This window comes from Kogia breviceps, chromosome 6 (genome assembly GCF_026419965.1).
Source record: "Kogia breviceps isolate mKogBre1 chromosome 6, mKogBre1 haplotype 1, whole genome shotgun sequence".
In the NCBI taxonomy this organism is placed as follows: domain Eukaryota; kingdom Metazoa; phylum Chordata; class Mammalia; order Artiodactyla; family Physeteridae; genus Kogia; species Kogia breviceps.
This window is the reverse complement of record NC_081315.1, coordinates 95,699,022-95,723,262: the sequence shown is the minus strand read 5'-3', so window position 1 is coordinate 95,723,262 and position 24,241 is coordinate 95,699,022. Positions and strand designations below refer to the sequence as shown.

The 24,241-nt window shown below is 42.3% G+C and overlaps 1 protein-coding gene across 1 annotated transcript in view; it reads left to right on the top strand.

Annotated features, from left to right (window-relative positions):
* The first annotated feature begins 1,325 nt into the window (after window positions 1-1,325).
* Window positions 1,326-24,241, top strand: part of LOC131758994 (recombining binding protein suppressor of hairless) — a 238,700-nt gene continuing 215,784 nt past the window's right edge. The window contains exon 1 of the mRNA XM_067036320.1: window positions 1,326-1,451. Coding sequence (XP_066892421.1) covers window positions 1,420-1,451 — 32 coding nt within the window. The 5' untranslated portion in view covers window positions 1,326-1,419. The remainder of the gene's footprint in view (window positions 1,452-24,241) is intronic.

Below are 24,241 nucleotides of genomic sequence, written 5' to 3'. Positions count from 1 at the left end.
CGTGCCCAGAATTAGCTCACATACAGGCGAGATATTCTATAAAATGTATAACACACAAAGGAAAGGGCAGTGAACCAACAAAGCAAGAGACCTGGAGCTAGAGTCCAGGAAGCCCTCAGTGCTGCTAGACATTAACCCTTTAGTAGCTGAAAGGGAGAGGTTTAGCACAGAAATCCTGGGACAGGAGCCAGGGCACTTGGGCAACATCTCTTTACCAACCATTACAAAGCATTTGAAGTTTTAACAACTAGTAATACCATACCAGTGCATACCATGTTCCCCTGCTAACTCAGTCTCTGACAAGGAGACTAGAATTGCATGCTTGCATTAGATTAATCAAGATCCACCCCCATCTTGGAGAACTGGGGTTATGGTCACCTTTTCTGGGCCACTCAGTAGGTGAACAAAAGAATAAAATCAGGACTCTGCCAACAAGGAAGGAGGTGAGAAGGGAAGATGAATTGGCAAAAACGATTATTAGCGTCTGTGACACGCCACAGTCCATTCCTCATTGATAAGGTGGAGTGATAGATGCAGGACAGGGGGCAGCTCAAGGCCCAAGAGTTGGATCATTAGTGTACCCTGGAACATAGCAAGGGTCACAGGGGCCCAGGGTAACCACTGTCCCAGTCTACCTGTATCAGGGGTTTCCCAAGATGCGGGACTGTCCGTGCTAAAGCCAACAAAGCCTGGGACAGGTTGGTCACCCTATGGCAAGGGCCATCGGTCCAAGATCTATCTGCATGATGTTACTCAAGCAGAGTTAGAAAGGACCAGAGAGTCGAGTGTCTTGACCAAGATCACACTGCTAATTCATTCATTCTTTTTCTTCAGTTAGTCACATATTCAATGTCAATTACGTTTTACAATTTTGTGATTGTTTTTCTTACAATTCTATGGTTAAGGCTCTGTCTAGGATTGGGGAATCCAATTCACCCAATGATTTCAATTCAACAGAAGGAACTGAGGTCAGGAATACCAAGGCAGCTCTGAAACATGAAAGAACATCAAATTAACCTAAAGCAGCTGTAGCATCACTTCTCTCCTTTTTCCCTTTGGTAATTTGTTTTGCAGGTTGCTTTTATATATAAAAATCAGGTTTCAGATTTCAGGATAAGCCCAGGAAAAACAAGAACTAAGAAAGATTATTTCTTGTTTGCCTTTACAGCGATCCTCTATAATCAAAGCACTTCCAAACCCTCCATCCCATCAAAAAAAAAAAAAAAAAAAAAAAAAGCTTGCGTCTGCATTTTTCCCCTCAGACAGAATGTTGACTCTTTTCTTTTTGTTTTGACACTTTCACTTCCTTTGCTGCAAGGTGAAGCGGGCACCAGATTCAGGGTGCACAAGGCTCTCTCTGCAGTGTTTCATTTCACTCAAGCCTCCAAGAAGAACCCTTATTAAGAGTTTCTCTTTAACATGATTGGTCTGCTCTATCCAGCGCTGTTGAGGTGAGTGAATCCTCTAATTAATTCTGATGTCACATTGGCCATAAAAATATGTAATATGGTTTAGTTCGTGATTTATGAATCAGTAAATTGCTTTTTGCCACTGCCACTTCAAGACGTGATAAACTAACCATCTCTTCTGCCAGTTCAGTCTCCACCCAGGAGTGTTCTAATCATATTGCCTCCTCTCTGATGCGGCCTTAAATTACTCAGCAGAGACTGAGGCAGGCTTCAAAGGATGAGGTTTCTATGCTTTTCCTGCCTTCAAGCCAACGGCACTGCTTCGTAGGCCCTGTCCCATCTCCTCGTGATTTTCTAACTCCATACTTTCTTTCACTTTCCTAGCAGAGAAACACAAGTTTTCTGGAATCAAAGACATCTCTATTGTCTCTAGGTAGTTTAAATTTTAGATGTGTCCTTTTTAATAAGGTCCTTCAGAAATGCATCTGTTGGTAGGTGATACTAATCAAGTTCCTGGTTTATTTGAAAGCAGGCAGCTTTCTCTCAGTACAATGTTGGGTTATGCTGACGATACAGAAGGGCCTGCAATGTACTTGCTATCCTCAAATTGTAATCTAATTAAGAGACAAGAGTAGCATTCATTCATACATACATTCAGGACACAACAATTGAGTGCCTACTGTATACTGGGTATTTGGGAAACCATTCAAGGGGTTTCCAAGCTCTGAGCTCTCCCCACAGGGCAGGGGTTGGGGGTAGAGTTATGACAAAAGAGTTACAAATCCACAGTTACCACAAGCATTGCCTGCACATTTTCATTCTCTTCTTATCTATGGCTTTATTTGACAAATATCTACTGAGTGCTCATATACATGCCTGGTGGAATAATGACTCAAATATGTCTGTGTATTTTCCAAAAGCATTTGGATGCAGTTGTAATCGATTAAATATAAACCCGTTTAAAGGGTTTTCTGAATTTGTAATATCCTTTTGTCATTGAGTATTTTCTCAGTCAATGGTTGCCAGGAGTTCATTATTATCGTGGAACTGCACAGAAAGAGTTAACATTTAAAAAATGTTTCCGTATATGAAAAAAGGTGGGGACTTCTGAAAGAGAAGGCTAACACAGGGTACATAGTAATACCAGGTGTGGGGTTTGTAGGAGATCAGCCAAGAGTCTACAGGCAAAAAACCAGGGAGATGTGGGGAGAAGCAGAGAAAACATCAATCCTCTGTTTAAGCAACCCTGAACCATGTCAGTGTATGGCCTAAAAAGGACAGTACTCTAAATAATGTATATAAAGTCTTTTTAAAATGATTTAATGACATACCAAATTATTTTATATAATTAGCATATATTACACATAACTAATAAATAAACCCAGAACATCCAAATCTTTGCCTCAGTGAACAGTCCTGATTATTTAGCTCCATTTCTATAGTTTGTTTTTCAAAAGCAAAATATACTGTAATTCTCTATGCCCATGGTTCTTTATACTTTTCCAAGTGCTTTCCCTACATATTGTTTGATGGAACATCATCAAGTCTATGAAATGTGGACAGGACCGAAATCATTATTCTCATTCCTTTGTTTTTCCTTCCAATTTTATTGAGATATAACTGACATGTAGCACTGTATGAGTTTACACTTTACAGCATGATAATTTGACTCACATACGTCATGAAATGATTATAACAATAAGTTTAGTGAACATCCGTCTTCTCATTCGGATGCCACGTTAAAGAAATAGAAAAAAATGCTTCTCCTTGTGATGAGATGTCTGAGGGTCTACTCTCTTAACAACTTTCATACCTCATGTACAGCAGTGTTGACTGTATTTATCATGTTGTACGTTACATCCCTAAGACTCATTTATCTTCTCACTGGAAGTTTGCAGCTTTTGACTGCCTTCATCCAGTTCCCCCTCCCCACCCCACTTCCCACCTTTAGTAACCACAAACCTAATCTCTTTTTCTATGAGCTTGCTCGTTTGTTTGTTTTTGAAGTTTAACTGACCTACAGCACTATGTTCGTTCCTACTGCACAACATAGTGATTCGATAATTCTATACATTTCAAAATGATCACCATAATTAGTCTAGTTACCATCTGTCACCATACAAGTATGTAACATAATTATTGGCCATATTCCCCACACTGTACACATTATCCCCATTTCATAGATGAAGTTAGAGTGTTTAAGAATAGGCAATGAGTTACGTAGATACAAAATGGGCAAGGGTTAGCTAGGTAAAATGTCAGGAAAATAGATTACGAATAAACTTAAAATGATCTTGGGACAAGGACTTCCCTGGTGGCGCAGTGGTTGAGAATCCACCTGCCAATGCAGGGGACACGGGTTCGAGCCCTGGTCCGGGAAGATCCCACGTGCCGCAGAGCAACTAAGACCGTGCACCACAACTACTGAGCCTGCGCTCTAGAGCCCGCGAGCCACAACTACTAAGCTCGTGTGCCACAACTACTGAAGCCCGCGAGCCTAGAGTCCGAGCTCTGCGACAAGAGAAAGCACAGCAATGAGAAGCCTGCACACTGCAGTGAAGAGCAGTCCCCCGTTGCCGCAACTAGAGAAAGCCCATGTGCAGCAACGAAGACCCAATGCAGCCAAAAATAAATAAATAAATGTATAAAAGACAAAAAAATGATCTTGGGACTTGTAATCCAGAATTTGGGAAGGAGGGAGTGAACTAAAATCTCATTCTTCTACTGGTCATCATCCAAGTTCTAACTAAGAATGCCACGCTCACTTTAAATGCCAATCTCTTAATATTAGAGACACTTTAAGAGGATGCAGAAAAAAAAGTAACAAAAACTATTTTTGAGGGCTTCCCTGGTGGCACAGTGGTTGAGAATCCGCCTGCTGATGCAGGGGACACGGGTTCGTGCCCCGGTCCGGGAAGATCCCACGTGCCGCGGAGCGACTGGGCCCGTGAGCCATGGCCGCTGAGCCTGCGCGTCCGGAGCCTGTGCTCCGCAACGGGAGAGTCCACAACAGTGAGAGGCCCGCGTACCGCAAAAAAAAAAAATTTGAAAAAATGGGAAAAACATCTAGAAAAGAAAGTCCAAGAAGCAGAGTGATGTACGACAGGAAAAATCAAGGGCAACTGAGTGAGATTCCAGCTGGTTGAATGGGATTCAATCAGTTTGTCATTTCTGTTAACTGTACTTTCAGGGAACCATAATTCATGTGGCCTTAAAAGAATCCTAAAGATTATGCTACATTGGGTCTCATTTTAGGCAACGCGTATTTAAGTGAAAGGAAACACTGTCAAAAGAATGAGTTTAGGCTTGAATTTTGCTTTCAGCGCACATTAGCCAGCAGGCAGTTACTTAATACTTAATATCTCTGCACTTCAATTTTTTTCATCTTTCGATGAGTGTGATAATACTTCAATTGCATAGCTGTTTCAAGGATTCGAGATGTTGTATGCAAAGCACCTAGTAGTGTAACCAGGACACAGCAGAAACTCAAGCAGGGGGAGCTGGTGTGTCGGCTGGTGGTGCTGCCTTAAATTAATATTAGTTCTCGTGGCCTGAGTACTAGACTCTGAGTAAAGACCTGTGTTTGGGTCCTGACTCTTTCACTTAGTAATTGTAAGATGAAATATTGTTCAAGGAATTTAGGTTTATTCATCCTGAATCTCTTCACTTATATTTAAATTTTTTTTTCCTTTTTAATATTTATTTATTTATTTGGCTGCTCCGGGTTTTAGTTGCAGCCCGCAGGACCTAGTTCCCTGACCAGGGATCGAACCCAGTCCCTCTGCATTGGGAGCACGCAGTCTTAACCACTGGACCACCAGGGAAGTCCCTCTTATAAACATGAGTAAAATTTCTCTTCTTATTTTTAGTTTGAGGTTCAAATGAAATGATACATGTGAAATAGTTTTTAAATATAAATGTCATATAAAAATGGAATTTCATTGCTATCAAGTCTTCGAAAACTCATCATCTAGGTTAAAACAGACATGTCACTGTAGGTATAACAAAGGTATCACCATAAAATAGGAATACAGGTAGAATTCTACCTATGTTTTTAGAAGTCCGAATAACAACGACAGCCAAAAAAAAAAAAAGAAAATGCTCAAATCACAAGAAATTTTTATTAGCATAAAGGGAAATTTCTCAGTTTTAAGGATAAGGAAACATTTGAACAGGCGTACATGGGTCCATGGACTGTCCACCCCTGGGGTGGCATCACAAAGGGTGAACAGCCATCTGTCCTGGGTAATTTATCAGAGAATCAGAGTCCTAAAGCTCAAGAGAGACCAGAGATAGCTCAGCCCACCCTCCTTATTTGACTGAAGAGGAAACTGAGACCCAGCGAAGTGAAGTTACTCAATCAACAGGACATCACTGAGGGGGCCCGAGGGGGTGAGCCTGCCACCTGCCTCTGACCTTAGCTTCTGCTCAGTGCTTTCCAGGACTGCTCTGTGGCTTCTGTTCAGATGCCTACCCCATTGGCTTTAAAATCTCTGCATCTGGTAAATGGGAAGGACCGGGAAGCAAATTTCAAGCTGTCTCCTAAGCTAGAGGAGAAAATCGCCCTAGGATGTCCCCATGTAGGGCAATGAGGGGCTGGAAATCAACATCTTGAAGTTCCTCCCATCCGTATGCATTCATGATATCATCCAGGAAACATCTAAACAACATAGATGGAACGAAATATCTTGCCAGGTGGTAGCTTGTGATATATACAGACAGCCCCTGACTCACAAAGAAAGACTACAGAGATCCCATACATACAAACAGCTGCTGCCACCCGCCTGGTCCCCACCACCTTGCAGCTGCCACGGGTTGTGTGAAAAAATTAAAAAAGAAAGAAAGGGGATAGAAAAAAACTTGGACCACTTGCAGATTCGGCACATTCAGAGGCAGAGGAAGGGAAGAAGCTGTGGATACAGGAACCACGTAAGGGAATGGACTCTCAGGATAAATTTTCAGCCATGGGTGATTTAGCAGCAGTCCCTGCTCCCTTTGCCTTGAAAAAAATCTCCTCCCGGGAATGACTGTCCTTTCCCATCCATGCTGTCAGAAATTTTATCAATGTAGCATTTTACCTCAAAGCCTTTTTGGAAGAAAGAAGGCAGGTAATAAATAATAATTAATTTACCATTAAATTCTCTTTCAAGAATCACTTGCCTTTATAACAGTTAATAATAAAAATATCTACCTCATGGGATTGCTGCAAAGATAAAGCCAATCAAGTCCTTAGCACTGTGACATAACACTAAATGTTTTTAAAGTATTAGGTCTCAGGAATTCCCTGGTGGTCCAGTGATTAGGACTCCACACTTTCACTGCGGAGGGCGCTGGTTCAATTCCTGGTTAGGGAGCTAAGAGTCCCACAAGCCACCTGGCCCGGCCAAAAAAAACAAAAGAAAACCAAACAAACAAAAAAAAACAGGGACTTCCCTGGTGGCCCAATGGTTAAGAATCCGCCTGCCAATGCAGGGGACACGGGTTCAAGCCCTGGTCCGGGAAGATTCCATGTGCCGAGGAGCAACTGATCCTGCGCGCCACAACTACTGAGCCTGTGCTCTAGAGCCCGCGAGCCACAACTACTGAAGCCCGTGCACCACAACTACTGAAGGCCGCACACCTAGAGCCTGTGCTCTGCAACAAGAGAAGCCACAGCAATGAGAAGCCTGCACACGGCAACGAAGAGTAGCCCCCTGCTCGCCACAACTAGAGAAGGCCTGTGCTCAGCAACGAAGACCCAACACACCAAAAATAAATAAATAAATAAATTCTTTTAAAATGTTTAAAAACAAAAAACAAGGTGTTAGCTCTCTTTTTTTTTTTTTTTTTTTTTTTTTTTTTGTGGTACGCGGGCCTCTCACCGTTGTGGCCTCTCCCGCTGCGGAGCACAGGCTCCGGACGCACAGGCCCAGCGGCCATGGCTCACGGGCCCAGCCGCTCCGCGGCACGTGGGATCTTCCCAGACCGGGGCACGAACCCGTGTCCCCTGCATTGGCAGGCGTACTCTCAACCACTGCGCCACCAGGGAAGCCCTAGCTCTCTTTATAACTACAGTTTTTCCCATTTTGCAGATGAGACAACTGAGGTTTAGAGAAGTTAAATTACTTTCCCTAGGCCACATAACTTAGAATTAGAATCAGTATTCAAACCTAGATCTGTCTCCAAATCCTACAATTTTAACTACTGTGCTATAAACTGTCACGTGCTTAGCACTGGGAGTGGGGGTGAGGTGGCGGTGGAGGAATATTAGAGGCTATCATTCACAGATTAGCAATAATTGAGTTAATTCTTGCTAATCTGTGAATTTCCTCCTGGACATCAACTGTGCTCTCCTGCTTTCAGGAAACACGAATTTTGATCAGCAAGGGGGTCAAGTAGGTTATTTGGGGAAAGAACAGGGAAGACTTGGGCAAGGGACCACATCTTGATATTGAGTAGGAAACCTGGAGACACTGATGACCATAGATGCGAGATATAGAAAAAAAGACCAGTTTGTGGGGAGTCAAAAAATAGCAGTTTCACATGTGACCCATGTGAAATTTCATCTGGGTCTGACCCAGGAAAGAGAGAGAAAGATTTCTATCTCTGCATCCACCTCTCGCCCCACCCACGGCCACGCATAAATTTTTAGTACTCTTGGTAGACTAGGAGAAAGGTTAAATAAACTCATGTGGGCTGGTTGGAAACACAAGGCTTCCACTCCCATTTGTAATGCATTTCTTTAGGGAAATGTGTGCTGAGTTCCAAACAAATGACTTGTAATTTAATACAACACGTGTACACTTCGGGTCTTCCCGGCTGGGCGCTGTGCTGGGTGCTGGGAGTACCAAAGGAAATACAAGGCAAGGCCCCTGGCTTTGAGTAGCCTGGAGCCCTGCAGGGGAGAGACATGTAAGCAACTAAGGGACAATGTGCTGAGTGTAATAGGAGAGGTGTGTACAAAGCGCCTTGGAGCACAGAGAAAGGCGATGGCGAAATTGCTTTTAAATCAACTTTTAGAATCCAACCCCTCTGCAAGTTGGGAACTGCATGCAATGCATTAGAAGTTATGGGAAGGACGCTCTTACCATTTCATTCTGAACGAACTCTTTCTTCAACAGAATTGTTGCCTGCTGTTTTCCTGGCAAGGGGTGGTATCAATACCTGTTGTCTTGTTTTGTTTTGTTTTTCCTAAGAGGTTAGAAAGGGGTATGGAGGGGGGGAGCTGCATGGACTCTGAACTCAGACTGCTCTGTTTTAAATCTGACTTTCACTTACCAGCGATATGACCTTGACTTTACCTCTCTCAGTCTCAGTTTCCTTATCTGTAAAACGGGGCCAATAATAACACCCTCGTTATAGAGTTCCTGGGAGGACTAATGAGCTAATACGTGCAAAGTGCGTGTCCCAGAATGGAGTAAACGTCTCACTAAATCTGCCTATTGTTAACTGGGTGAGAGATAGGAATTTGTGGCTTCAAATAACTTCATGAAGTTATTCAAGAACTGTGTTTCTGAAAGAGTTTTAAATGATACACAGATGAGCATTTTAAATTTTTAATAGCGTATGTTTATCTTCATATGTTAAGGGGGAGAAATATATAGCACATCAAATCCTACATTTAAAGATATTCTTTCTTAGGATGAATTTAAAATTTTAGAAAGTATATTAAATTAAAGAAAACTATTTAGTAAGTAATAGTCAATCGTTACATCGCCTCTTCCAAAATAAAAATAACAAGCTGACTGTGATCCTTAAGTAGAGACTGGAGATAGAGGTCTCCCTTCAAACTTTTTGTTTTCTTTTCCTTTTTTTTTTTTTTTCTTTTTGCACTGGGCATGGCTTGAATTAATTTTATTTTCCTTAACTTTAAATAATATATGTTAAAGTGTTGTCTAAATTTTAAAAGGAGGGATGGGGAAAATGTGGCAGAGATTAGGACCTCTCTTTGTGTGTTTTTTCACCATAATGAAATTCAAAACTTTCATCTGGGACTCTGGGTAAAGGCAGCCTTTTCTAGTGCCCAAACTAAAGAGAAAGCACATCTGAATAGTAGGAAGAAGGCCTTCTGCATGCCCACACTTTCTTGGCCCCGATTTCAATCCTGGTGGAAAAATTCCCTGAAGCCGACGACAGCTGAGCTCCTCACCCGGAATTCGGATGAGCAGAAAAGGAAAATGACACCCTGAGGTTCTGGGGGCACTGGAGCAGCACACAAAGGCCAGAGTGTGACCTGCCACCTGTCCATCTCCACCCAACGAGCAGGGGGGAGCTGAAGTCAGAGGGGATTCGAGTTTGGGGGAGGAGCCACAGAAAGGAGCAGAAAGGCGGGCCACTGTCAGCTCTACCCCGGGTTTCCCCCGAGTCACAGTAAGGCCCCTGGGGCACCCAGTCCCCTTTACCCCTTCTTTGTAAAAATCACCTCCAGGAAAGTCCCTCTGTCTAACACAACAGCTGGCCTTTGAAGCCTATGAATGGTCATGCCTAGCTGGGGTTTCCCTGGGGTCAGCATCCCCATCTGGGCGCCTCATGGCCCCAAGGTGTCACCTCCTCTGACAGGCTTGCAGAGAGCAAGCTGAGTGTGTTAAAGGCACACAGGACCAAGGGACACTATTTGCTAGAGGTTTAGCTCACGCCAGCCTTCGTGTCTTCCCTCTTCTCTTACTCTTCCCGTGGAGATGTCCCCCTCTGACTGAGCATCCTCACCTTGCTTCCACCAACCTGGTCACAGAGTCTTTATTTCCCCTGCCATGAAAATGGGAAGCAACTAATGCAGCCCTCCCTGGGAGAGGAAGGTACAGAGGAAAGAGTACTCACTGAGCCATGGTCAGGGGCTTTCAGATAAATCCCTCTATTTCGGCCTCAAGAATAGGGTTGGGGCTTCCCTGGTGGCACAGTGGTTGCGAGTCCGCCTGCCGATGCAGGGGACACGAGTTCGTTCCCCGGTCCGGGAAGATCCCACGTGCCACGGAGCGGCTGGGCCCGTGGGCCATGGCTGCTGAGACTGTGCTTCCGGAGCCTGTGCTCCGCAATGGGAGAGGCCGCAACAGTGAGAGGCCCGCGTAATGCAAAAAAAAAAAAAAAAAAAAAAAAAAAAAAAAAGAATAGGGTTGTCAAGTACAATGCAGGACACCCAGTTAATTGGAAGGTCAGATAATAAACAAATAATTTTTTAGCAATTAGTATGTCCTGTGCAATATTTAGGACATACTAATAATACTAAGAAAATATTTGTTGTTTGTCTGACGTTCCGATTTAACTGGGTGTCTATAGTTTCATTTGCTAAATTTAGCAACCCTACTCAAAAACAACCCCATGAGGCTGGCATTATTATTCTTATTTTAAATGTGGGGAAAATAAGCTTTCGAGAGACTAAGCAGCTTGCCCAAAGCCACAGCGCTTGCAAGGTGACAAGAGTAGAGATGAGATTTCAACCCAGACCCACCAATTTCAGGACCCTTACTGGTTGCACACCATGCAGGGATCCAGGCCTTAAACGAAAGGGATAGATGGGATGCTAATGGAGGAAACTGAGGCTTCTCTAAGGAGTCTGGGGGATTCTTGGATGCCTGGCTCAAAATGTAGACAATCACTCAATAAACAGTGGGTGGATATAATGAACTGAATTATTGCCACGCTTGGTAGCTAAAAGACTTGGCTCCTTTCCTAAAAATCCTCCTAAGACTTGTTCCTGAGTCCCAGCTCAAGTCCTTCAACATTACCCTTCAGCGCCTGGAGGGAGCACTTCTCCCCATGTGCACAGGCAGTGGTAGATGAGGTCATGGCACACAGCTCCAAGAGAAGCTCTGAGTCGTGTTACATCCATTTCACACATGGAGGAAACCCACAGGCCTGAAGGAATTGCCTGGCCCAAGGAATAAACCAGTCCCCTCTTGGCCGGACAACCTTGAAAGCTCAGCATGTGCAGTCCAGTAGCCTTGCTTGAACCCAGCTGCCTCACCCGAACTTGAAAATATCTGTCTGCGTGTCCCTCAGGGTTGTTTTAAGGAAGCAGAGGCTGTGGGGCTAAGAAGAGGGAAGGGGGGTCCTGCTAGAACTCTTTCTCACCCAAAGATGAGATCGATCAGCCTATTCAAAGTTCCTTCAGCCTCGTTTCTTTCTTAAATTAGTAAAGCTCTATGAATCTGCAGACAGGAATCCAGACAGAATGTATGTAGCTCATAGGTGCCCACAAACCTCTGGGTCGCCAGGGAAATTGCTGTGGCTCTGCGCACGGGGGCACGTCTCACCCTCCTCATCTTAAACCCTAGCCTTTTCCTCCAGATCCTCACTGGAGGAGCCTTAGGAGGACAGAGGGTAGTAAGGGCCAAAAAAAAAAAAAAAATGGTATTGAAAGAAAACTTGGACCCGAATCTGCAGCCACCAGGGAAGTTGACTACCTTATAAACATTTTATTTTCTGACAATCAAAGCAATAAATGCTCATCATGGAAACATTTGAAGATGCTGTAAAGGATAAATAAACAATAAAAACTACCCATAGGGCTTCCCTGGTGGTGCAGTGGTTGAGAATCCGCCTGCCAATGCAGGGGCCACGGGTTCGTGCCCCGGTCCGGGAAGATCCCACATGCCGTGGAGCGGCTAGGCCCGTGAGCCGTGGCCACTGAGCCTGCGCATCCGGAGCCTGTGCTCCGCAACGGGAGAGGCCACGGCAGTGAGAGGCCCGCGTACCACACACACACACACACACACACACACACACACACACACACACAAAAAAAAAAAAAAAAAAAAAAAAACTACCCATAATTCCATCATGCAGAGCTATAACCTGTCCTAAAATTATGGTGTATTTCCTAAGGATCTCTGTCCATATAATAAATGTAATTGGTCTCATACTTCATATATGACTTTATTTCCACTTTTTTTAACCTGACAAATCATAGACACTTCTCTCAACATTGTTAAAGGCTCTCCAAGGAATCTTTGTAACTTTTGATGAATCCTTAATGGACACATTGAAAATGGCCATAGGTAATTTAATTACTCTCCTCTTGCTAAACATTTAGAGTGTTTCTAGTGTTGTCCCTAATAGAAATAGCATAGCAGTCAACAACTTCACATACTTATTTTTTAAAATTTTTATTGGAGTATAGTTAATTTACAATGTTGTGTTAGTTTCTGGTGTACAGCAAAGCAATTCAGTTATATAGATATATGTATATATATATACTCTTTTTCAGATTCTTTTCCATTATAGGTTATTACACGATATTGAGTATAGTTCTCTGTTCTAGACAGTAGGTCCCTGTTGGTTTCACATACATTTTTATCAGACTCTTTGCACCTGTTCCCTCTTGTCTAGAATCTACTGTAAAATGGCATCCGATCTGACCCGAAGATGTGTGTCTTATCATGTTTTCTGCTTTACCATGCTCTACAAAGAGCACTATGTCTTCCAGAGGCCCCACCAGCTGAACTCGTTGGAGATCCACTGTGGTCAATTACAGAATAAGAATGACCTGGTCCCTTGTCAAATGAAAGGGGTTCCTACACAGCAGGGAGGCTCAGCTCTCCCCACCCCCGCCTCCCTTAAACTCAGGCCATGGTTTACAAGAGAGAGACAGAGAGACAGAAAGGGAGCAAGAGACAGACAGAGGAAGAGACAGAGAGAGAGAGGGAAAGAATCCCAAGGACAATTTTCAGACAAACTACCACACGATGTAATTCCACCAGGAACATGACGATAAAAGTCCTCAGAACTGTGCCACTTGGTGTTTTTACAGAACCGTTGCTTGCTGATTCAGTTAATGATAATGTTGTGTTCCAAATTTCCTCTAAAAGGGAGTCTTAAGTGTTCTCAACTTGGACAGGGCTGGCTTAAAAATAAACAAATAAGTTATATAAGTCCAAATGTTGGAGGATCAGGTTTTAGAAGTCAAGACTCTGGTGTAGGATTAAAGGGGCCCGCCTCACATCTTGTGGTTGGGCTTCACGTGCAGCCTGCAGGGTGGAGCAGCGAGGAAGCATTCCAGCTGTCCCCGAAATCCAGCTTCTAATCTGAGCACCAACACCCACAGAAACTCATGCAGAATGCGCCCTATGGCTCCTAAGAGACACTCACGGTGTTTAAAAGACAGTGAAGAGAGACAAAAAAGCAAGCACAACCGCTGGTAGATGACGACAAACTTCCTTTCCTTTACTCTCTTCCAGTGTTAGATGTTTTGAAAGGCTTCTTTGTGCTATTCAGGAGCTGTCATCTTCCGCTTGACAGTTGGCTGCTTATGGGCGGGAAGTGAAGTGGTTACCATGTATTGCCTTTTGAAAGTTTTTAAGGCTCCTCCTGGAGGAAAGATGTCAGATTCCCCGAAGTTACCAGTGTGGATGGAGCCCCGCTTTGAGTCCAGCTATGCGAGCCACTGCAAGGGACAAAAGAAACCCAATGCTCTGATGGGGTCCAGAATCCTCCTTGCACTCCTAGAGTGATGTGAATATGTGAGATGTCACAACTGAGTTCATTCATTCACATATTTATGTCACATAATTATTAAGAGCTAAGTAAGTGAGAGGCACTGAGAGTCTAAGGGTTAAAAGATAAAGTAGAATAGGTCCTACCCTCAAATTTCCTATTCTAGTTGAGGAGAACAAATGTGTTCACAAATAGCCAGAAAATGCTACATACCCATAACCAGTAATGATGGAGACCAGGGATCTAAGTGGGCCAGGAATACAATGTAAAAGCACTACTCAGTTCTAGCCAGTAACTGGCTTCCTGGAGCCCAGTCCCAGTGTGGCTGGAACTTCAGATTTTTCCAGAGCAGGAGAATGTGACTTTTCTGGAAAATATCCTGATTTTTTTTAAGTTGGCTAAATTTTTTAAACTATGCAAACTAAACAAAACATACCTATAAGCTAGATCAGGACAAGCCACCAAGGTGAACCTCTGATGCAGACTACATTTGCTAATATGGACATATACCTACCTTTATAGAAAAAAGTACTTTATGCAAGTAATATATTTAATATGAGCACATTTTTTGTTTTAAAACCATGCATTTACACATAGAAAAAAGATGGAAGGTGATATATTAAATGTTAAGAGTAGATATTCTGGATGGCAAGATTATAAGTGATTTTTCCCTTTGTTTTTCTGTGTTTAGTGAAATTTTTGCAATGAGCATGCCTGACTTCAATAATCAGAATTTTCAACAAAATTTTTAAAAATTTTTAAAGGCCCAAGCACTTTTAGATTCGTACAGATAAAATATTATGAAAGCTTTAAAAACTAAGAAAAAGAATTAAATAAGAATAAGAATTAATGAAAAATATTAAGAATAATAAAACCTGTGTAATAAAGTAATAAATTATGTACATTGGACATTTACAGTGCTGCAGGAGGAGGGATACTCACAATGGGCTTTACAGGCATTATCTTATTCTTCACAATTTCTATGGTACTATTGGTGTTCCCATGCACAGGGGAAAGGATGAGGCTTAGAGAGGTTACGTAACTTGCCCAAGGTCACAAAGCATCAGTAGCAGAGGGAGAATTCAAAACCCAGGTCATCTGCCTCCAGAGGCTGGGTTCACCGAACCTTAAGTAAGAGATCCCTAGAAGCAAGGTGGATGAGGAAGGCCAGGAAAATAGTATTATTTGGTCTGGGCTTTGAAGACCCAGAAATAGTTCAACCCCTAGGTATAGAAAGGAAACAAAATCACCAAAAAAGGAGAGATGATACCAGGGTGTAAAAGCTTTTAGTCCGGGCTTCCCTGGTGGCGCAGTGGTTGAGAGTCCACCTGCCAATGCAGGGGACACGGGTTCGTGCCCCGGTCCCGGATGATCCCACGTGTGGCGGAGCGGCTGGGCCCGTGAGTCATGGCCGCTGAGCCTGCGCATCCGGAGCCTGTGCTCCGCAACGGAAGAGGCCACAACAGTGAAAGGCCCGTGTACAAAAAGCTTTTAGTCCTAATCAAATGAGTTTAGTAGGCTAGAGACAGTCAGGAGAGTCCTAAGTATTATTCTAAATGCTGGGCTAAGGAATGAGGCCTTATTTATAGTCAGTGGGATCCACTGACATTTCTAGTACAGGAATAAGATAGGTGCCATGCTAGGGCTGCCATTAACAAAATTGCCACAGACTGGGTGGTTTATGCAACAGAAATTAAATTTCTCACAGTTCTGGAGGCTGAAGTCCAAGATCAAGATGTCAGCAGGTTTGGTTTCTCCTGAGGCCTCTCGCCTTGGTTTGCAGGTGGCCACCTTCTCACTGTGTCCTCATATGATCTTTCCTCTGGTGTCTCACCTTCCTCTTCTTACAAGGGCATCAGTCAGATTGGATTAGAGCCCACCCTAACAGCCTCATTTAAACTTATTTCCTCTGTAGAGGCCCTGTCTCCAAACAAAGTCACATTCTGAGGCACCAGAGGTTGGAACTTGAATTTGGCGAGGGTTGGGGGGCAGTGGGGGGTAGGACCCAATTCAGCCCATAACAGATGGTGTTGCAGAAAAAAGCACTGGACCTGGAGAGTCAGAAGCCCTGAGTCTGAATGCTGCCAACACCACTTATTAGGTGTGGGACCTTAGACAACACATTAAAGCACTTTGCCCCTCCTTCACCAAAAAAGCAGCTGATGTAGCTTATCTTCTCTACAGGGTTTTGGTAAGGTTCAAATGAAATAGTTAATGTATTTTTCATGTTTTCCACTGACCATTTTAAACATATAGGGCCCCTACTGAAACAAAAACGCATTTACATTTGAATTTTAATCTGTAATTCTGAATTAATGAACATTTGTTGAATATCTATAATGTGGAACATGCTGGAATGGATGTGTTTCCCAGATCTCATTTAATTCTCAAAACTCCACTGGTCTGGAAACAGACCACCTCCTAATACAATCACCCTGAGGGTTAGGTTGTAACATATGAATTGGAGCGGGGTGGGGCACAGGGGGGCTACATATTCAGATCATAGCAATGATGTCATCTATTTTCCCCCCATTTTCTTCAGAACAAAAACAGCCCAACATAAGCAGTAAACATCTCTGCTCTGGAACCCTAAAAACTTATCAGTGGAAAATGTGTTATTAATTGTTGCTGATTCCTCTCCTGATTTTCCTGCAGCTCTAACTCCATGTGGCCAATACAATATCAGCATAAGGACATATCCAAAGAAGCACAGTCAAAATAGCCATAGGACATTTTTTAAGTATATTTTTAGCCTCTGATTTGCATCTTTCAAAACGAAATTAAAGAGGATCCAATTCCTAACCCCCTAGCAACTCTGATAATTCCTAAATTCTCCCAAACCCAATGCTGCTGCTTCCATGTTTTTCTTTATACTCTTAGGCCACAAAGATGATCTTCTCTTCCGACACTTCTCCTCAGTCTCCCAATTTTTTTATTATTTAATTCCTTTTTACAGGACAGTGGACAAGGCAGAATGAGGGCACGGGGTCATATTAATAATGGTCTATCTCATCACACACAGATGTCTCTACAGCACTGCATATAGAGCCTGACCCTGGTATAGCTCTTTTTAAAGCAAAGCTAATTTTTCACTTCAGTTCTATCTCCTGATGCTCCCAACAACTCAGACAACTAGAAGGCAATTTAATCTTTGCAGGGAAAAAGTAAATGAGGTTTTGGGAAATTTTTCTAACAGATTTAAGGCCGGTCGGTGACGGTAGGCACTGGCTGATCCTGGCATCCTTCTTACCAGGACTCATAGCCCATGATGTTTTATCCCCATAACAAGCTGGAGTGGGGATTGGCTCACAGCTCTGCTGTGCCCTATATAATATTAAGGATATTAAAATGTCCCCGAGTTGCCCCAAAGTAATTTTTGCTTGCTGGGTATCTATTAGTAATAGATACCAATCTATCTCCAAATGCAGGACTTTTTTTTTTAAGATAGTTATATTGTCTGGGGGAGAGGAGGGATTGTTTTTTTTTTTCAGGAGAGGGTTGTATTTTTAAAGTGTGTTTTCCTTTTGCAAAGTGGCAAACTTCCTAAGGTGTTTTTCACCCTCAAAGTTCTGGCAATCTTTTTTGACCCCTCTGCCTATGTCAAGTGACAAGCCCAATGGAAGTCATTTGGAAGGCACAGGGAGATGGCAGAAAAGCGATTTCTCCCCTCAACTGCTCTGCCAGGGTAATTTTTTTTCCCCACTGATGTAAAGGAAACTGTAAGAGGGCTTTGCCCACTCCAAACCTCTGAAACTGGAGTTATGAGGTCATATGGAGGAGGTGAGGAAAAATAGTTTTGGGGGATGGTTTGATACTTTCTGAGGCCTTTTACTAGTGACCTGCAATACTAATTACCCAGCCTTTCTGTCTGAATAAGACATTTATGTGATGATTCACAGTTGTGGAAGCCAGCGTCATGAAGAGGCCATTGAAATGCAACTCTGTTGCATCTCAAAACTGGATTCTTTGGATCCTCACAGGCAAATCGAGCGTACCTGTAATCCAGACAAGTGTTGGGTATAGAAAAAAGAGCATGAAGTACCAGCCACGTTGGGGAGAAAGGAGTCTGACGGTAGTCCACCCTGGTACAGAGGATAGAATCATTTCTTTCTGCTCCCTTAAAAAAAAATCAATGTATAAGAAGTCCTGGCTCCACCATTCACTGGCTGTGTGACCTTTAGCAAGTTATTTAATCTCTCTGTGCCTCAGTTTCCTCATCAATAATATGGGGATAATCACAATACCTACCTAATAGGGTTTTTACAAGGCTGAAATGAGTTAGGCAATTAGACTAGTGCCTGGTACATAGTGAGTACTATCTATGTTTCATAAATACACTTGGAGAAAATTGTCGTATTTAACCAAATCAGGTGAAGTAATCTGAAGGGCGATGCCGGTTGACTGTGCCCTGCAGATCTGACCCTCTCTTTCCTGCTGAATGAGTCTGAGAGGGACACACTGAGGTCAGGGCTGAACAGCCCTTCCAAAGCAAACCAAGAAGTGGGCCATTGGGACACATGGGTCCAAGCATGGCCATTTGCTTTCACAGAGCTGCTAACGTCCACTCAGAAACTGTCAGCAGACTTCAATTTTTTTCACTCTAATACTCCCAAAAAATGAACTTTGAAAACTACACCTCTGCACACATTCTTAACTTACCTAATTTTAATTTATCATTTCAGTTTAAGATTAAATGATTGCCAAAAATCCCTATAGTATATTATAAAAATGGATGTCGGAAAAGAAAATAGTTGTATCACTTTGTTAAACGAATCCCTTGGAGTTATCACCCCAGTAATACCCTAGCAATTTGCTGTGCTATCACCCACTTAAAAAGGCACAAACAAGCTTTTCTTTCACACTCAGAAATTCTACATTGTTCTTTTACCTCCTTGAACTGCTATTTCTATTTCTCTTCCTTCTCATAATTTTATCTTAATGTATTTTTTATAAGTTATGCTGTGCATCTACAACACATATATGAATATTTTTTCCTCTAGCCACCAAGCTCTAAAAAAATTTTTTTAATCCTTCCAGATTTAAGCATTACAAGTTATTAGTAGTATACAATTGATCAAAACATCAGTAGATTTTAACTTTTGGTATATAATTATAATATTAAAAGTAATTTTTAATGCATCTCAGTGAGATGGGTGGAGATATTTTCCCCCACTAGCTCATATATTCAGGAATGATGATTACTTACAATTAGAGAGAGACAGAGTTTAGAATCATTTCTATTCCTGTTTTTCCGTTTCATAGATGTGACCACTGAGAACTTTTATTCACATAAAAAAGGAGATGGGAAGGGAAGGAAGTCTTCCCAAAGCACTGACATTCAGCTCTTTGAACTCCCTCTGAATTGCACACCCAAAACACCATATAATAATTCTTAAGCATCTATCACTTTGATTAGGTCCTCCTTCAATTTCATCGAAAGTAAATAATTGGAAACCATCTGACTTGAGAAAGGATTTATTATTCAGTCATTGGTGTTGTATACCAAAAAGGGCAAGACTTTTAAATTACTATTATTTTACCCGTTATCCTTTCCCTCAGAGGTACTTTGTTAAATTTGTCTCAGTAAGAGTTGAGAAAAGTAAAATATTTATTTCCATACACCTTTCAGAATAGAACCACTTTAATGCTTTTATCTTGCTGTGTGCCTGAGATAAAAGTTTGTCAAAATCTTGGAGCTCCAGATTTGGCTCATTCAATTGATGAAAAATGTTCCATCATAAAGCCTAATTGTCAAACCAATCAGCCAGATTAGATGTATTTCTTGTCTTTAAAAATGTGACTTTATTTTTCAACTAAACTGTCTTAATTTTCATTTTAGAGAATATTATAAAAACTACTGAGAAATAAATTATGGAATGCATCATATAAAATAGATTCCTGAAAAGCAGCCAAGTTTACATTGATGTAGGTTAGATATACTTAATTTTACAACAAGTGTAAAACAGGATAATAATGCTGTTTCTCATTACTTTATTTGCAATAAAATGACATACTATTTTGCTAAAATTATGTTATTTATGGAGCTAGAAATATGATAGAAGGTATAATATCCTTTCCTGAAGCAGTGTGAATGTGTACATCTGACTCTGATGTGTGGTTTGGGGAATAATTAAATAATAATTATGTTTAAAACTCAGAAGTAATTTCATTAATTTAATTAGCCCTCATGCTCAAACTTTTCTGTTTAATGAAGTTATTTAATAGGAAAACTATACATATCTGTATATTACTAAAACTAATCAGGTCAGCATGTATCACAATCCTAAGTATTCATATGAGGTAGGAAATTCATATATGATTTTATAAAATCAGTTCTATTTACCTCATGAAATAGCACACACAATATCTGAAAAACACAACCTAAAATTTCTATCTGCAGGTTTTATGCAATATATCATGGAAATCTTAGTAGTTCCAGAAAATATTCCAGTTACATCTATTAAGAGTTAAAATCATTAACTGGCCTGGACTGCTCAACTGTTGTGAGGCACTTTCTTTTCTTTTCCAGCTAATGACAAATCCTAGGGATGAGAAATCAGACTTTTCTTAAACATACGAATTCTCCCAACACACACACACACACACACACACACAGAGATGTTGACAATAATAATTAAATTCAACCACAGTAAAAAAAAAAAAAAAAAGGTTATAGAATACCCATCTGTCAGATAGTAATGGCCACTATTTTAATGAGCACTAACTATGTGCCAGTCACTATTCAAAGTTATTGACATACACTAGCACTTAATTGGTCCTTACAACAACTTTGTGAGTTGGGTCTGATTAACACTCCCATTACCAGATGAGGAAATGGACACTCAGAGCCCACAGGACTGGCAGTGGGGGGAGGCAGCGTGCAAACTCAGGATGCCTGTCCCTAGAGCTCAGGTTATCCATCACACACACACACTGCCTCTCTGGCACATGAGTCCATTTCTCACTACTTCCATTCCATAACTAACCGCAGTGGTAGGCAGAATAACAGCTCCCCAAAGATGTCCACGCCCTAGGCGCCAGAAGCCATGAATAAATGGCAGAAGGGACTCTGCAGATGTGATTAAGTGAAGGATCCTGAGATGACAAGAATACCCCAGATTATCCAGGTGGGCAAAACATCATCACAAGGGGCCTTATAAGTGAAAAGGAGAGACAGAAGAGAGTCAGAGGAGATGTGACGGTGGAATCAGAGGTCAGGGTGGTGTGACAGCTGGCTTTGAAAATGGAGGAGAGGGCCATGAGCCAAGGCATGCAGGTACTCCTTAGAAACTGGAAAAGGCAAGAAAGCATTCTCCCCTAGAGCGCTCAGAGAAGAGCACAGCCCTGGCAACATTTTGATTTTACCTACATGAGACCCAGCAGACTTCTGAACTCTTGAAAGGTAAAATTAAAACTTTGTGTTGTTCTAAGCCTCTAAGTTTGTGGTAAGTTATTACAGTAGCAATAGGAGACTGATACAGTCACCAATCCACTATTAAAAGGCACTGATAAGAGGAGAGTGTGAACATTCAAAAACCATTTTATACAAGCTGATTGCAGCAACATGCTTGCTGCCCAGATAAAACCAGGAAATACATTTGAGCAGCTAAGAAGCAACAAACAAGTTCTTGCTTCCGTACTGAAAATGAAGGTGCCCCTTACCTCAGTTTTGGAATAAGTGAAGATTATCCACGGAGAGGCTTTCTCATTTTTACTTTTACAAAATTGACTCGGGTAGTTCTTTGAAATTTTCCCCCTTTTCTTTGTTTCAGTGTCAATTTTTCACTTGAAGGTTTTTTTTTTAAACTTTCCCTTCCTGAGCATTTTTCCACTGGGTTTGAGCCCTAACTCTGCTATTTAAATCGCTCCAGAACACTGGCATTATTATAATTGCTAGTACAATCAATCATGTAACTATTACCCTGTGTTCAAAGTAAGCACCTTTTTAGCTCTTACATAATTGTTCTTTCTGCCGTCAGATGGTCCTCCTGGAGCTCGGCTCCACACAGCAGCCAAAGGGAGCTTTTTACTCCAGAAATCTGACAGTGTCATTCCTGTCCTCAAATTCTTTCCCTGATCCCTATAACGCTCAGAATGGAGAGCAGATTGCTAAGTCTGATACCCAGAGCCCCTTGCGATACACCCACCCCTCCCCGCCCCATTGCCCCACGACCTCACCTGGCATCTCTCTCCTAACACTCTCCTGTGCTCCAGCCCTACCAAGCTGTTCAGTGCTCTGAAACCTGGCAGGTTCTCTCAAGCCTCTGTACCCTGCACCTTCTGCTTCCTTTACCTATGTCGATAGTCACTCCCTTTTCCATCGGACTAATTCTGTCCTCTCCTTCTCCAGCTCAATGATACCTCCAATTGTCCCCACGTCACCTGCAAAGACACGGGTAGCAGCACTTGATAGACACACAGGTGTGGGTCCAGAACATCTTTCCTGCTTATTTTTGAGCTGTGGTTTCCTACGTCATCTATCTCGAATTTCCTGGCTGTGTACTGACCTACTAACCTGCTTTCTGGTTTTCTGAGCTTGGCCTTCCCCACTGGATAGCTGACACTATAATACTCACTCCCATGAACCAGCTACCATTTGCAGCCCCAGGTAAGAGATGCTCCCAGAGGTTTCAGCCTCAGCTTATAACCGTCCCCCACTATACACACACGCGCGCGCGCACACACACACACGTTTACTCCAGATGAGGAAACACTAAGGGAGACTGATATAATGACAATAAATGATACTACTGAGTACATCCAGCATACCTGGCATTATGCTAAGCACTTCGTTTCTTTAATTAACAAAAAAAAAAAAAATCAGGCTTCCCTGGTGGCGCAGTGGTTGCGAGTCCGCCTGCCGATGCAGGGGGCACGGGTTCGTGCCCCAGTCCGGGAAGATCCCACATGCCGCCGAGCAGCTGGGCCCGTGAGCCATGGCCACTGAGCCTGTGCGTCTGGAGCCTGTGCTCCGCAACGGGAGAGGCCACAACAGTGAGAGGCCCACGTACCGCAAAAAAAAAAAAAAAAAAAAAAAAAAAAAATCACCTGTAAAGCAGGTACTATTTTATCCCCATTGACAGATGAGGAAACTAAGTCCACTAAGATGAAACGACTTATCCAAAGCCAGACAGCCTTTTGGTGATGGAGCTGCTAGGGCACATGACTTCAAAGAACTCAGTCGACCCCAGGACATTTTTTCTGATCCTTCTGGACTCCCAGTCACCACTACCACACTTTAGAATACTTCTCTGAGTAACCAGATTTATCTTTGCACTTAGTTCACTGGATTCTAACTGTGTGGACCTATGTGTTTCCCTAAGAGACGTGAGGTCCTCAGAGTTGGGCGCATGTCTTTCAAACTTGAGAACACAAAGGAAGCACAACAAAAGGCCTAATGCTGCACTTCCTCCAAACCACATTTATGCATGCACCTACCAGGGAGCAAGGTACACTAAATTTCAGTCTCCTACTGACCTGCTCAATCCCGGTTCCTGTACAATTATCAGCTCTCTTTCTTTCTTTCTTTTTTAAAAATTTTTTTAACATCTTTATTGGAGTATAATTGCTTTACAGTCGTGTGTTAGTTTCTGCTTTATAACAAAGTGAATCAGTTATATGTATACATATATCCCCATATCACCTCCCTCTTGCGTCTCCCTCCCACCCTCCCCATCCCACACCTCTAGGTGGTCACAAAGCACCAAGCTGCTCTCCCTGTGCTATGCAGCTGCTTCCCACTAGCTATCCATTTTCCATTTGGTAGGGTATATATGTCCATGCCACTCTCTCACTTCGTCCCAGCTTACCCTTCCCCCTTCCAGTGTCCTCAAGTCCTTTCTCTACATCTGCGTCTTTATTCCTGTCCTGCCCCTATGTTCTTCAGAACCATTTTTTTTTAGATTCCATATATATGTGTTAGCATATGGTATTTGTTTTTCTCTTTCTGACTTCACTCTGTATGACAGACTCTAGGTCCATTGACCTCACTACAAATAACTCAATTTCATTTATTTCCATGGCTGAGTAATATTCCATTGTATATATGTACCACATCTTTTTCCATTCATCAGTCAATGGACACTTAGGTTGCTTCCATGTCCTGGCTATTGTAAATAAAGCTGCAATGAACATTGTGGTACATGACTCTTTTTGAATTATGGTTTTCTCAGGGTATAGGCCTAATAGTGCGATTGTGAGGTCGTATGGTAGTTCTATTTGTAGTTTTTTAAGGAACCTCCATACTGTTCTCCATAGTGGCTGTATCAATTTACATTCCCACCAGCAGTGCAAGAGGATTCCCTTTTCTCCACACCCTCTCCAGAATTTATTGTTTGTAGATTTTTTGATGATGGCCATTCTGACTGGTGTGAGATGATACCTCATTGTAGTTTTGATTTGCATTTCTCTAATGATTAGTTATG